This window comes from Zonotrichia leucophrys, chromosome 1A, assembly GCF_028769735.1.
Source record: "Zonotrichia leucophrys gambelii isolate GWCS_2022_RI chromosome 1A, RI_Zleu_2.0, whole genome shotgun sequence".
NCBI classification, from domain to species: Eukaryota; Metazoa; Chordata; class Aves; order Passeriformes; family Passerellidae; genus Zonotrichia; species Zonotrichia leucophrys.
In genome coordinates this window covers 59,597,208-59,609,297 of record NC_088170.1, presented here as the reverse complement: position 1 = coordinate 59,609,297, position 12,090 = coordinate 59,597,208, and the positions used below count along the sequence as shown (strand labels likewise).

The 12,090-nt window shown below is 37.7% G+C and overlaps 1 protein-coding gene across 3 annotated transcripts in view; it reads right to left on the bottom strand.

Moving 5' to 3' along the window:
• Positions 1-12,090, bottom strand: part of RELN (reelin) — a 283,741-nt gene that overhangs the window by 92,785 nt on the left and 178,866 nt on the right. For all 3 annotated transcript variants that reach the window (XM_064702887.1, XM_064702886.1, XM_064702888.1), the window contains exons 17-20: positions 9,660-9,726; positions 8,064-8,297; positions 7,319-7,480; positions 2,764-3,000 (exon numbers count right to left, since the gene is read on the bottom strand). In XM_064702887.1, coding sequence (XP_064558957.1) covers positions 2,764-3,000; positions 7,319-7,480; positions 8,064-8,297; positions 9,660-9,726 — 700 coding nt within the window. The remainder of the gene's footprint in view (positions 1-2,763; positions 3,001-7,318; positions 7,481-8,063; positions 8,298-9,659; positions 9,727-12,090) is intronic.

Genomic DNA, 12,090 nt, shown 5'->3' with positions numbered 1-12,090 from the left:
AAATCTGCGTTGACTGAAAATATTGACACAGAGGCCCAGCGCTCGCACCAGACACAGCTTTGCTCCCATCAAATGCAGGGATGTTTGGCCTTTCTGCATCATACCTGCTTTGCTAAATAATTCCTAAATGTATTAACATCATTAATAGAATTAAGTCAATTAGCTGAAAGAAACTTTCTGCATGTCACAGAGTAACAATTACTCTAAACTCTAAACAACAAAACATTTAAGACAAACTACCAAGCTGATGTAAGACCACTGTATGATATTGCTCCATAAACATAGCTCATGACAAGACAGCTTTACAGTCTTCTTCTAGGCTTCTCCAGGGGCATTGGCACACTCTATTGTATGCTACACTGAGTTAAATCATAATGCTGTCATCTGACTGGAGACAGTTTATTTATATAAAGCTATTTTATTTGTGTCCACATGAATACATATATATATTTAAATAAAGCTATTTTATTTGTATCCGGATGAATACATATATATACATAAATATATAAAGTGATTTATATATAAATATATATATATCTCCTTATCAATATTTAAGTGAATTGCAGCAAGTCACTGTATATAGCCTATAATACTCCAGAGACAACTGGTTCAAAATTTTGCCTGAATATGAATATTTTGGAGAAGTGATGAATTCATGTACATCATCAAGCACTTAATTTTAAAGTGTTCCAGAGTCCTTTCACTACAACCAATACACTTGATGTAATAAAGTTAAGGATCCATTCTGAAACCAAATGGTGATGGCTGTCAAATAAAATGACTGTTCAGACACAGACCATGAAAATACTCAAGAATCACCTTTGATCAAAACATATGTTTATCAACAAACTTTTTTTTTTAACAAAGCCAGGTATGGAAAAGAACAGCCTGCCTGTTAATAAAAAATTCAAAAATCTCCCTCCTCAGTTTTTTCCAATTTTAAGGATAAATGTTTCATGTTTACAGGTTCTAAGGCAGAAATGGAGGCCTAATAGACAATTAAAAGCAATTCTGTGAAAATGGGCCTGGGGATGCCACCCTGTAAAATGATTGATAGTGTATCTCCCATAGTTGTACTAATGAAAAAGCTGTTGTCAGGCTGTTCTCAGGAGGATGGTGTCAGTGCTACTGCAAGATCTGCTCATGAGTTAGAAACTCATGAGTTAGAAAATGAGAACCAAATGGACCCACAGCTGGGAAAACCCAACAATAATTAATTTAACTAGCAGCCATTTGTACAGACTTTGTGTAAGTTTAAAAATTTCCCTTGAGAGGAGCAAGGTCAATGAAGGATAGAGTTCATGTTTTCCAGTGATAATGAAAAATACTCACATAAATAGTGTGGAAAGTTTTGATTCTATATTTGATGGATGGAAACTTCAAAGTTCCTACTATGACTGAGCACTACAAACCCTAGTCCATCTCCATATGGGATGGAGAATTTAGCTTAGTGTTTATTATTTTCATTCTGATTTAGAGTCATGGGAGGAAAAGAGAGGAACCTCTGCTATCTTATCTGCCCTCCTTCCCATGATAAACCGGTCTTAAAAGTACAGAGGGAAAACAATGTCATTAAAAGACTTTCATTCCAACTCTTTGATAAGGAAGATGCAAACAGTTTGAGCCCTAACATGTTGTTTAATTTTAATGAGCAGCGAGTACCTTCCTTGTCCTTATTAAAGTGGTTAATGGTGCTTCTACTGCCTCATTATCAGTGCTAGGACACATTTGGTGTTGTTCCTACTGCTAAGCCAACTCCTTTTAGTCTGACAGATGATCAGAAAGTCAAATCAGATTGCTCAGAGATACTTGTTAATAAAATTCCAACAGTGTTTCACTGAGTGTCCATGGGGATGCTAAAATTATTTTATTTTCTTCAGGTTTTCTATAATTACTGTGATTGTACTTTCTCCAAAGAAATATATCTATGCCAATTAAAACTATACTGGGTTTATAAGTTGATGAGACTAGCATAAAACTGTTATTTGGTTTTAATCAAAACACACAGATTAAATTGAGCTTCCCTTGTATTAATTCCAAATGTTACATTCAAATGCTCCAGATTTTTTTTTGTGAAGCATGTTAATGTTTTAGTTAAAAAAGCATATTTTTATGCAATCCTAATGATTTTTTGTTTTGTTTTTCCCCTCTTTTGCTTCTCTTGCCTTTATTTCCTTTGAGGGGTGTGATGTTTTCTTGCTTTTGTTTCTAAATACACAGCATATTTGAGACCTAATTGCAATATGTCATAATGCTGATCACAGTGCAGAAGTCTAAGTGTATATAATACCAGACAAAGCAACTACAAATGCATAATGCCTATATTCTGCTGCCTTTTGCTTTCTGGATTACAATATAATGGCTATGTACTTAGATCTGAACATCACTTACAAAATATTCAGAGTCTTTACTTAACATTTTATTTCATTACCTGCATATCCATATTAACCTGCCTGGATTTGAAGTGAAGATTATGAAACATTTCTGAATTTTTTTCTATTAGTGTATTCTTTAAATATTTAATGGAAAAAGAATGCTACTTTCAATGTTCCCATCAAACATAAATCTGTGCAATGAGGTGAAAAACTTACTGCTAATTGCAATGAGATTAGTGACTGTATTTTGTCCACAATTCGAGGATAAGACACATTATTACTCTGAATTGCTGCCAGAAAAATGTGTTTGCAGCAGTCACTTGATCCTTAGCAGGATGAATAGACAAGGAAAACAAAAGCAGAACAGGAAAGAATACATATTTCTCACCAGAGAGTCCAGTCATGGCCACAGTAGGGCTGAACATTCCCCAGGTAGAAGCCCAGAGACTGTGTGACTTCAACCAGGTTGGTGAAGTCCAGACTGATGCTGTTGAAAAGCACAGAGGTCATGATGATTTCATCGATTGCCCACACGTCCTCGCCTTGAGAAGAGTGATATGGCTGCCACCACCTGAACTGAATGCCAACCTGCCTTGCATCTTCAGGCAGCTCCACTGAAATTATTCTGGAAAACAAAACAAAGTCGTTATTGCCAGTTTTTCCTGTTTTGAATAATTCCATGGGGATGTATTTTTGGTAACTTTTCCTTACTGACCCTAAAAATCATGGAGTAAATTTAACCCACAAATAGCATAGCATCTGCTGGTACAGCTGCTACCAGCGACAGGGACAGGGGAATTGTTAGTTCTCTTGGTAATCAGTTCATTTACTGAAACCCAGGCATGTCCAAAAGCCACCAGAAAGAGTTTCTACCAAATCTGTAATTTTTGCTTCCATTGTGGACCTCTCAGTAAATTTAAAGGTGTAAATTAGCAAAGAAATGATGAACTGACAAGGATTTAAGGGTTCCAATTCCCCTTTGTCAGACTCAGTGGGTTTTATCCTGAAGATCTGCATCTTGTAAACATCTGCATTCCCCACATAGCATTGATATCATTCTATTGGTGCTCTTGTCCTAGAAGAATCCACCCCTGTAAATTGCCACAGTCAAGTGGAAAAGGTTCATCTTGTCAGACAGTGTGATTATGGGTAGTCCTTTTTGGCAGAAACTCCTTTTCTGTAGCTGCATAGAGATGCAACTGGAGGTGAGTCCCAGGTGCTTCTGGTATGCAAGGTCACCTGATTTGTCATGGCAGCTGTGTCAACACACCTAGAAATGAAAAACTGCAAAGAAAATTAAGAGTATTATCTGATTTCCAGGAGCAATTTTCATACACTGCAGGAGGGAGTATACATTAATTGCCACAGCAATGACACCTTCTTGAAAGCCCCATAAATCACTGAGACCATGGTACCCCACACAGCCACATCAGCTGTGAGACAGACTGGCAACAGGGACATTTGTCTCCATTGGGGTACAATTACTTGCTGGCTAAAGGGTTTTCAGCCAGCTCATCATGTAGCTGTGATTTTTCTTTCTCTGTTAGAGGAAATATGGATAAAATGAAATATCAGGTAAATAAAAGCATCATTTTATACTTCAGCACCAAACTCTTTTCATACTCAAGGCTTTCTAAGCTGCCTGTTATAATGTTTTGTTCTCTGCATATGAAAGAGTCTTGTGCCTGTGGCAATCTTAGTGCAAAAACCACACTCTTAAAAATGACTTGCTACTACTTCCTTGTAGGGAGTAGATTTATAATACTATTGTTTAGTGTCACATTCATTTTAAAGAAGAATATACATTAATCCATTAACCAGAAAAAACCAAATAGCTGGGCCAAACAGGTGGGAAGAACTCAGAAAGTCCTGCCTGGCTTTTCTAGGAGCTGCTTTCTGCCATCCATAGACTGGAGAGAGAAGTGCAGAGGGACAGCCAGAGGTGACATGGCCATGTCTCTGTGGCATGAGACCAACACAGTACACATTTTATGCATGGTGGATACCTTTCCTTTACACTCAAATAAACATGTTTGAGTGACTTCAGACCCTGGCCTCTTTTCTACTAAGGATTCCCTCATAAGAAGCAACTTTATAACCTTTTGGGTTAATTTTTTAAAGGCACAAATGACAAGAAATTGCTACTGATGCTAAAAGGAACCATATTTTTTTCTGCCATTTTTTTTTTTATGATTCAGGGGTGTTATCCTGAGGAAAGCTGGCACCCTGGTAAAGAGGAGCACTATATCCAGTGGGCAATGTGAAGCACCTGGCACTTGTGTGAGCTAATGCTCTGCCATAATCCAGGAATATCTCTGCTGGTGGCTGCCTCTGATGCCTGTATCTTGCCTTTCACTCTTAACTCTCATAAGCTTGCCCACGTGGACACTAATTCTCACAGACAGTAATATACAGAAAATCCTAAATCATGAGATGCACCACTGACACACATATCAGATGCTGAAATATTTAACACATGTTAAAATAAATTCCCCATCCCAGGGGATTAAGCTAACACAATTTAAAGATGTAGGTGTAAACCACCACGTATGGCACAAATGTTAGTATGCAGAACCTGACTACACCTCCAGTTGTAACAACTTCTCCTGTCTGGCTTTGATTTGTTGGAGATAGATGGAGAGGGAGGGGGATTCCTGCTAATGACTTTTCTGCTGCAGAGAAGAAAAGTGTTCCTACTTACATTACCAGCCACCATTAAATTTGTTAAAAACCAGCTGGGAGACCTTTGCTCTGATCTCATTCTTTCAAGCTATGCGCATACCTAATATTGAAAAGCCACCGCTGTTCTGCCCAGAAGAAAAATGCAGCTGTCAAATGTTAGCAGATTAAATGCACCTTTTCAGGAGAACATTAAATGTGTAATTATTTTTTGTATGACTGAAGATTAATTAAATTCGTGGATACAGACTGATTGCCAAACTTTGCAGCAGTCCATCTATGTTACTGAAAATGCTGATATTTTCAGACAACATAATATGAAAAGGCGAAGCTTTGTTCATAATTATTGCCAGCATTAGCTTCAGGTTTGTATCTATGTCATTTTTTTTATCTACCCAGAGTGGACTGAATTATCTATCTATCATCTATCTATCTATCTATCTATCTATCTATCTATCTATCTATCTATCTATCTATCTATCTATCCTTCCATCCATCCATCCATCCATCCATCCATCCATCCATCCATCCATCCATCCATCCATCCATCCATCCACCTCCTATGGCAAAATCTCTCTAGCTTGTGTATAATGTTCTTTGCTCTGTACCTTGTCAGAACAACAGAAATTGTGTTCCATACCTAACCTTAAAAAGAAAAATAAGCCTCTAGCATCTATGTAATTTATTACATTTATATCTTAAACTTGATTAAAATCAGTCACCAGAATATGTATTTTCCTTTTTGTTATAAAAATTTCATAGTGCTATATATTAAAAACCTTTAGGGAAATGTAATTCCTACAGATGTAGACTTGAATCTAAGAATTAGAAACAGGGTCATATAAAATATATGTGTGACTACAACAAAGGTAGGCAAATTAAACTTTGAAGAAGATTTTTAAGTCTTCCAGTCCGTAGCATCTTTCCTTTGGAAACATTTAGAACTTCAAAAATTAAGTCTACAATGTCTTTCTACCAATACAGTCTTCCTCTCACATTTTTGAGTACATCTTATAGCTCCCAAGAAATAATTGTAATGTTAAGAGGGATTTTTTTCAATTAGAACATTCTTAATCACACTTTGAATATTGCAATTTTGGACTGAGTTATTAACAAGATGTGGAAGTCTATTTTTTTTTTGTTTTGTTTTTAAAAAAGCACTTATCTGAGCTCAATAAATATAAATAATGAAAGTTATGTGTAGCTAAAGTGACTTGCAGGCTATTTCCAGTCCCACCCCTGGGGCTGACTAAGATGTTTTCCTTGAACTCAGTAGAGAAGAAGACACAGGGCAATACCCAGGCCAAAGCTACCCATGGGCAGGAAATGGACCGGCTGGAATGAGTCCAGTGATGCCACTGCCAGTTCTGCCTCTTCTGGGCCCCTTTGCAGAGCATCTCCTTTAATTGGAGATTAAACTGGCTTTTATTGGCTCTGCTGCAGCACCCCATGAAGGTGGCTGCTGCCAGGTTTGAGAGGGTTTGCACAGATCCAGACCAGACTGTTCCAGGATTTTGGTACTTCATGGAGACTCCTGATTTTGTATTGCTCCACTAAATTTGGTAGATGGTGTCACAAAGGTATCAGAAAGGAGCACCTTCTCTAAATACAAGAGATATATTCCTCTCTAATCTGACACCAAACATAGGCATTGCTAGATGAAATGAGCTGTTTATTCAACTTCTTTTTTATTTGTGCACAGTCAGCAGCAGGTTCTCCCAGGGCACCAAGCCCAGCCCAAGGCAGAGGCACAGCCATGCAATTGCCTGGAGAGTGGGAGCAGGTGAGTTTTCCTGCTGACCTCAGAGATCCTCACAATCCTGCAGAGATCCTCACAATCACATTCTGTCTCAGCTGTCCTGTGCTGCCTGCAAACTCCTAATCCCAGAGGCTGGTGTAGTGAGGGTATCTATGGCTCCAAATCTACAAATAATTTATGTTAATTTTTCTTTACAAGTAGCTGCTTCCACGGGAAGTGTCATGCCCCTATTTCCCACAAGTACACTCCTCTCCCTCCTCCTGCACTGCCTCAGCTTGTTCTGTTGTATCACGTGAGACTTGAAAGCCATTAAACCGATGTGTTCATTTTTATAGAGAGAAGTGCCTAGAACAGCTGCAACATTTTAAAGGAAGGTGGTAACTTCAGCGGGCAATAAAACCTCTTCATTCCCTCTTGCACCATGTACTCAGTCTCCACATTGCAGTGACCACCAGAGCCAGCATAACTGCATGCAAATAACTCTTGGTGATGTGTGTGCACGTACCTTGGCTCGTGGTAGTTGAGGTAAGAGTAGTGCTCCAGCAGTTTCCAGGTGATGCCGTTGTCGTAGGAGTAGTGCAGCAGCACTCCTTCCCCGGGCTGGTCGGGCGCTTTGCAGGTGCTCAGCACTGACTTGCTGCCCAGGCGCAGCGTGAACTGCAGGAACCTGCACCAGAACCACACAAATGTTTGCTGGGTATCCTTTTCACAGTGGCTTTTTTTTTTGGTGGTTTTTTTTTTTTTTGTTTTGTTTTTCCCCTAACCAGGTTGTTTTCAGATCTTCTCAATCTAGGCAAATTTTCATAAATATCGGTTATGGGGTTTTGTACTTGTGATTTGTTTTTATTGTCAAGTAATGCATTGTGGCGCATATAGTTAAAAAAATGCCAATCATTACTGCATTTAATTATTTATTAGGCACTGAAGGGGAGGGAGAGATAGTGAATGGATCTAATCAGCTGCCACAAGCTGTCAAATAAACACAACCTTATAAATAATTAATTAGCACTTGGCTTTGACACTCAGGTTTGATATTAACATTTCATATTTTCCATCCGAGCTGTACAATAACTTCCCTCCAGTCTGTTTTGTGCTCTGTTGTTTACAAAGCAGGAGGGAAAAAAGGCGAGGCTACGAAATCACCATTAAAACATGGACCTAGGAGTTTTTTAGAACAAAAACTGGTTTAATAACAGACAAGCTGGAGAGGGAGGAGCTCCCCCATTTCTTTGCTCCTCCTTCCCTCTCACCTGGACTGGGAGCTGTCCAGGAAGGAGGTGATGAGCTGGCGCCTGCCGTCCTTGTTGAAGACCAGGGCCTTGCCGCTGGCCAGCACCCCGCAGCCGAAGCTGACCTCGGCCCCGCGGATGGAGTAGAAGCTGTGGTAGGAGGAGAGGCGGGAGCTGGAGAAGCTCTCGGAGATGAACATGGGGAAGGTCTGCGACGCCGTCTCGCACGCCGGCCCCGAGAAACCGGGGTCACACCTGAGGGGAAGAAGGGGAGAGCACGACTGGTGACCCATCTTGGTGTGGCTGCTTGTCAGCAAACAGCGTGGCTGCAGCTGTTCATGGACTGAGCAAACCCACCAGCTCCCTCTCACGTCTGAGGCCCAAGAACCTCTTTGAACTTTACTTAGGTAAAGAGCACAGCAAATGATTTCTGTTAGCTAGTATTTACTTTTCAAATTAAAAATTATATATTTATGAACACCCCATGAATCTACACATAACACAGTACAGAAATATTTTTAATCAATATTTTTTACTAAAAATAAAATCATTAAAATAAATTTTTTATTAATTTTGGAACAAAACCTGGAAAAGTTGTTCATATGTAAAATTACAAATTTGCTTTTATCTGTAGTATACTAGATGTGTTTACAATAAAATAAGATACTGTCACTGTCATATTTTCTGAAAAATCCTCTTTGCCCAGGATTTCTCTCCTGGGAAGCTGAGAAGCCTGAGAGAAAAAGGAAAACAATATTATCTCATTTGCTTCTCCTGTGTTTTGCTGCTTAGGAATGTGGTTGGAGATTGTTTATCCAACATGTGAATTGTTTTTTCTTAATGACCAATCACGGGCAGGCTGTGTCGGGACTCTGGATGGAGTCAAGAGTTTTCATTAGTATCTTGTTAAGCCTTCTGTAAGTATCCTTTAGTATAGCATTCTATCATATCATATCATATCATATCATATCATATCATATCATATCAATTAGCCTTCTAAGAACATGGAGTCAGATTAATCTTTCCTCCCCACTATGGGGAACCCTAAAAATACCACAAGTTACAAAAGAGAATGCCCTGTGGAGCATACTCTTGTTACTCAATACCTAAATGTAGTTACAGCAATATTATGAATGTGCTCACAGGTTTTGAGTAAGTACCTTTTTATTTTTTAGAGTGGAACCCTTTTAACAAGCCAGACTATCAGAAAAAAGTGAAGCGCTGATCTTCTGTCCTTGAGGTAGGTTAGGTTATGGGATGTTAGAGCTATTAAAATTGTAATTCTTTCCCAACATTTAACACAAAAGTGATAAAGTCACAAATCACCTCTATAACCAGTATATATGACTTTTCAGTGTGCTTTGTAGCACATTTTAAGATGAACTGGAAGTTAGACACTATACCTGAAGAAAATAATAAAAAAATATTAAACATGCTGCTGTTCAGAAAGATTGATCTTTAGCTTTCCAGTGAGCTTTATGAATTCTGAGGATTATGCTAGTTTTATATTTAGTCATCTAAAAGAGCAAGGACTGAAGTGAAAATCACTTCAACTTTCACACTACCAAGTGAACTCTGTGACAGAAATTGAACATGAGTGCTGAATATAACACTTACTTGCAGCCATTTCTGGTACACTGTCCTCGCCCTGAGCAGAATTTCAGGCAAGATGGACCAATATAAACTGCAGAGAGAGAAATCAATTAAATGGGAGGTTATGCTATGTGGTAAAGAGAGTATGATGAATACAAGAAAGTGTACAGACCTGATCATACAAGTAATGTATTTATTTTAATCCAACTACCTGGAAAAGGTCTATGAAAGGATATAAATAATTTGGCTGTGTCAAGGATAGTCAGGGATAATTTATTATTTAATGTGTCATGTCCATCTGTGGCTAAAGACACAGTCCTGTGGCCACTAGTACTGTTTTAATTACTGTCTGTGAATGAGATCAGATAATTTGGTAGGCATTGACCATTTTAAAAATTTTTCATTGACATTCCTTTCATCTTAGTTTGGAGATATAATCCAATCTAAATATTGGTACGTTCCAGTAGCAGTCTTGTAGATTTAAAAAACATGTCACAGCTTCTTTCATTGAAATCTACATACTTGACTGGATTTAGGGGTATAAGAACCTGCCCTGATATGTCTTAAGTAACTATTAATTTTCATACTCTTACACTGATTCTTTTAAATGGAACAAAATTCCACATCCTCAGTAATCAAAAATACACCAGATTTTTTTTACTCTTTTGCTTCATCTTCCTCCAATGACTCCTCATTGACAGTGTCGATATTTGTGAAAAATATGGAAGATGGAAAGATGAGAAAATCTCAGTATAATCTCTTGCACTATAAGAAAGAAAAGTTATAACTTGTGGGCAATATTATTTTAATACAAAATGCTAAAAGGCCTTAACCATGAATAGTGGCATCTTTTCTGTTGAAGAATTGGAGTTACCCACTTGTATTAAAACATTTGGAAGAAACAGCCACTAATTTGAAAATAATCTATAAGAAGCAGTACTTCTTCCTTTTCCTAGTTTTATAATGTTGCCCATCACTGCAGGGTGTCAGCTCTCCCTAGCAGACACACTCTAAATCCCTCTTAGCTACCCCCTAAAACTAATTCCTCATCAGATTTCATATGATTTCTAGGTTTTCTCACTTCTCAGGGTGCAAAAAATTATGTTCTGTCTGTTTGATTTTTGTGTCTTCTGAGGTCTTTTTGAGGGGGTGGTAAAAGTAGAAGGGTTAAAGATGTAATGGTGTCATTCAAAATAAAAATCTTTACAGAAATTGGCATTTTTCCAGAGTTTCTGAAAGATGGCCAGCTTCCAGATTTCATTTAAAACTTGATTCACATAGGAAACAGTCGTGAAGCTAAAAGTCAGAGTGATGAATCTTTGAAAATCTTCCTCTCTTCAAGAATTTCGGTGGATTGCCAATAGTTACGAGTTTTTTCCTACAATACAGTGTAAAACTTTAGTATTTAATAAAGGAAGCATTCAAAACCTCAGAAATTTGTCTTTAAGACTCAATTCCTGTGTCATGGTTCTGCACCTCACATTCACAGCAAGCACTTTCTAGGCAGATGGTTGGTAAACCTTTTCTTGAGATTGTGCACACAGGAGCATGCAGCATCCTTTCATGGAGCTGTATTTTGTTTTATAAGCAAAGGTTGTGCAGATAAATGAATTGTCAAATGATTTTCAAAATCTTGTTTTGTTCTGTTGTAAGGAATTTGTATCCTTGGATTGATTTCATCTTGCTGTGGTTTCTGTGAACCTCTCATGAGTGTCTCCAACACTTAGAGTCAGCATTTTTTAAGATAGCAACTCATCTTTTCAGATACACATAGAAATCTTTTCATTTTAAATATCCATCTTTCCCCTTAATTTTACTTTTTGATGTATATAACATCCCTAAAGAGAAGCATTAATACTATACCCAGAATGTCAAGATGATGCTACTTCCAGCTATGATTAAGATAACAATGTTCGTTACTTGTAGTGACAAAATTTCCTTAATGATATTACCTTAGTAGCTTCAAGATTTTCTTGTCAATACTAGGCCTCAATATATTTTAAGAATTCTGCAAAATGTAAATATTTACCATTCCTAGGCACTATATAAAGCCTTACTGGGAATCACTGCAAAATTTCACAGGCTATTGTACATCAGTGTAAATCTCTAAATTATGTATTTCATGCATCTAACCAAACAAATTCTGAATGTAGCTTATTTACTTCCAAAGCACTTAAGGCTAACAAGCAAACGAAAAAAATTTCAGTTACTCTTAGTTAACCCTTTCAATCATACTTATTTCTGCATTTCATACACTTAATCCTGTGTTCCTAAATATTTTTTACTGCCCTTTAAAGTATTCCTTGATAATTCTGGTCCTGGTTTTCCTCTGTAATAGGTAATTTAAATATTTATCAACATAAACTTCTCCCAGTTCTTCACATCCATTTAAAGAAAAGGTATGTGAAAAATAATTTTCAAAGGGAAGAACAGTTCCCTGAAACAGATGGCACTT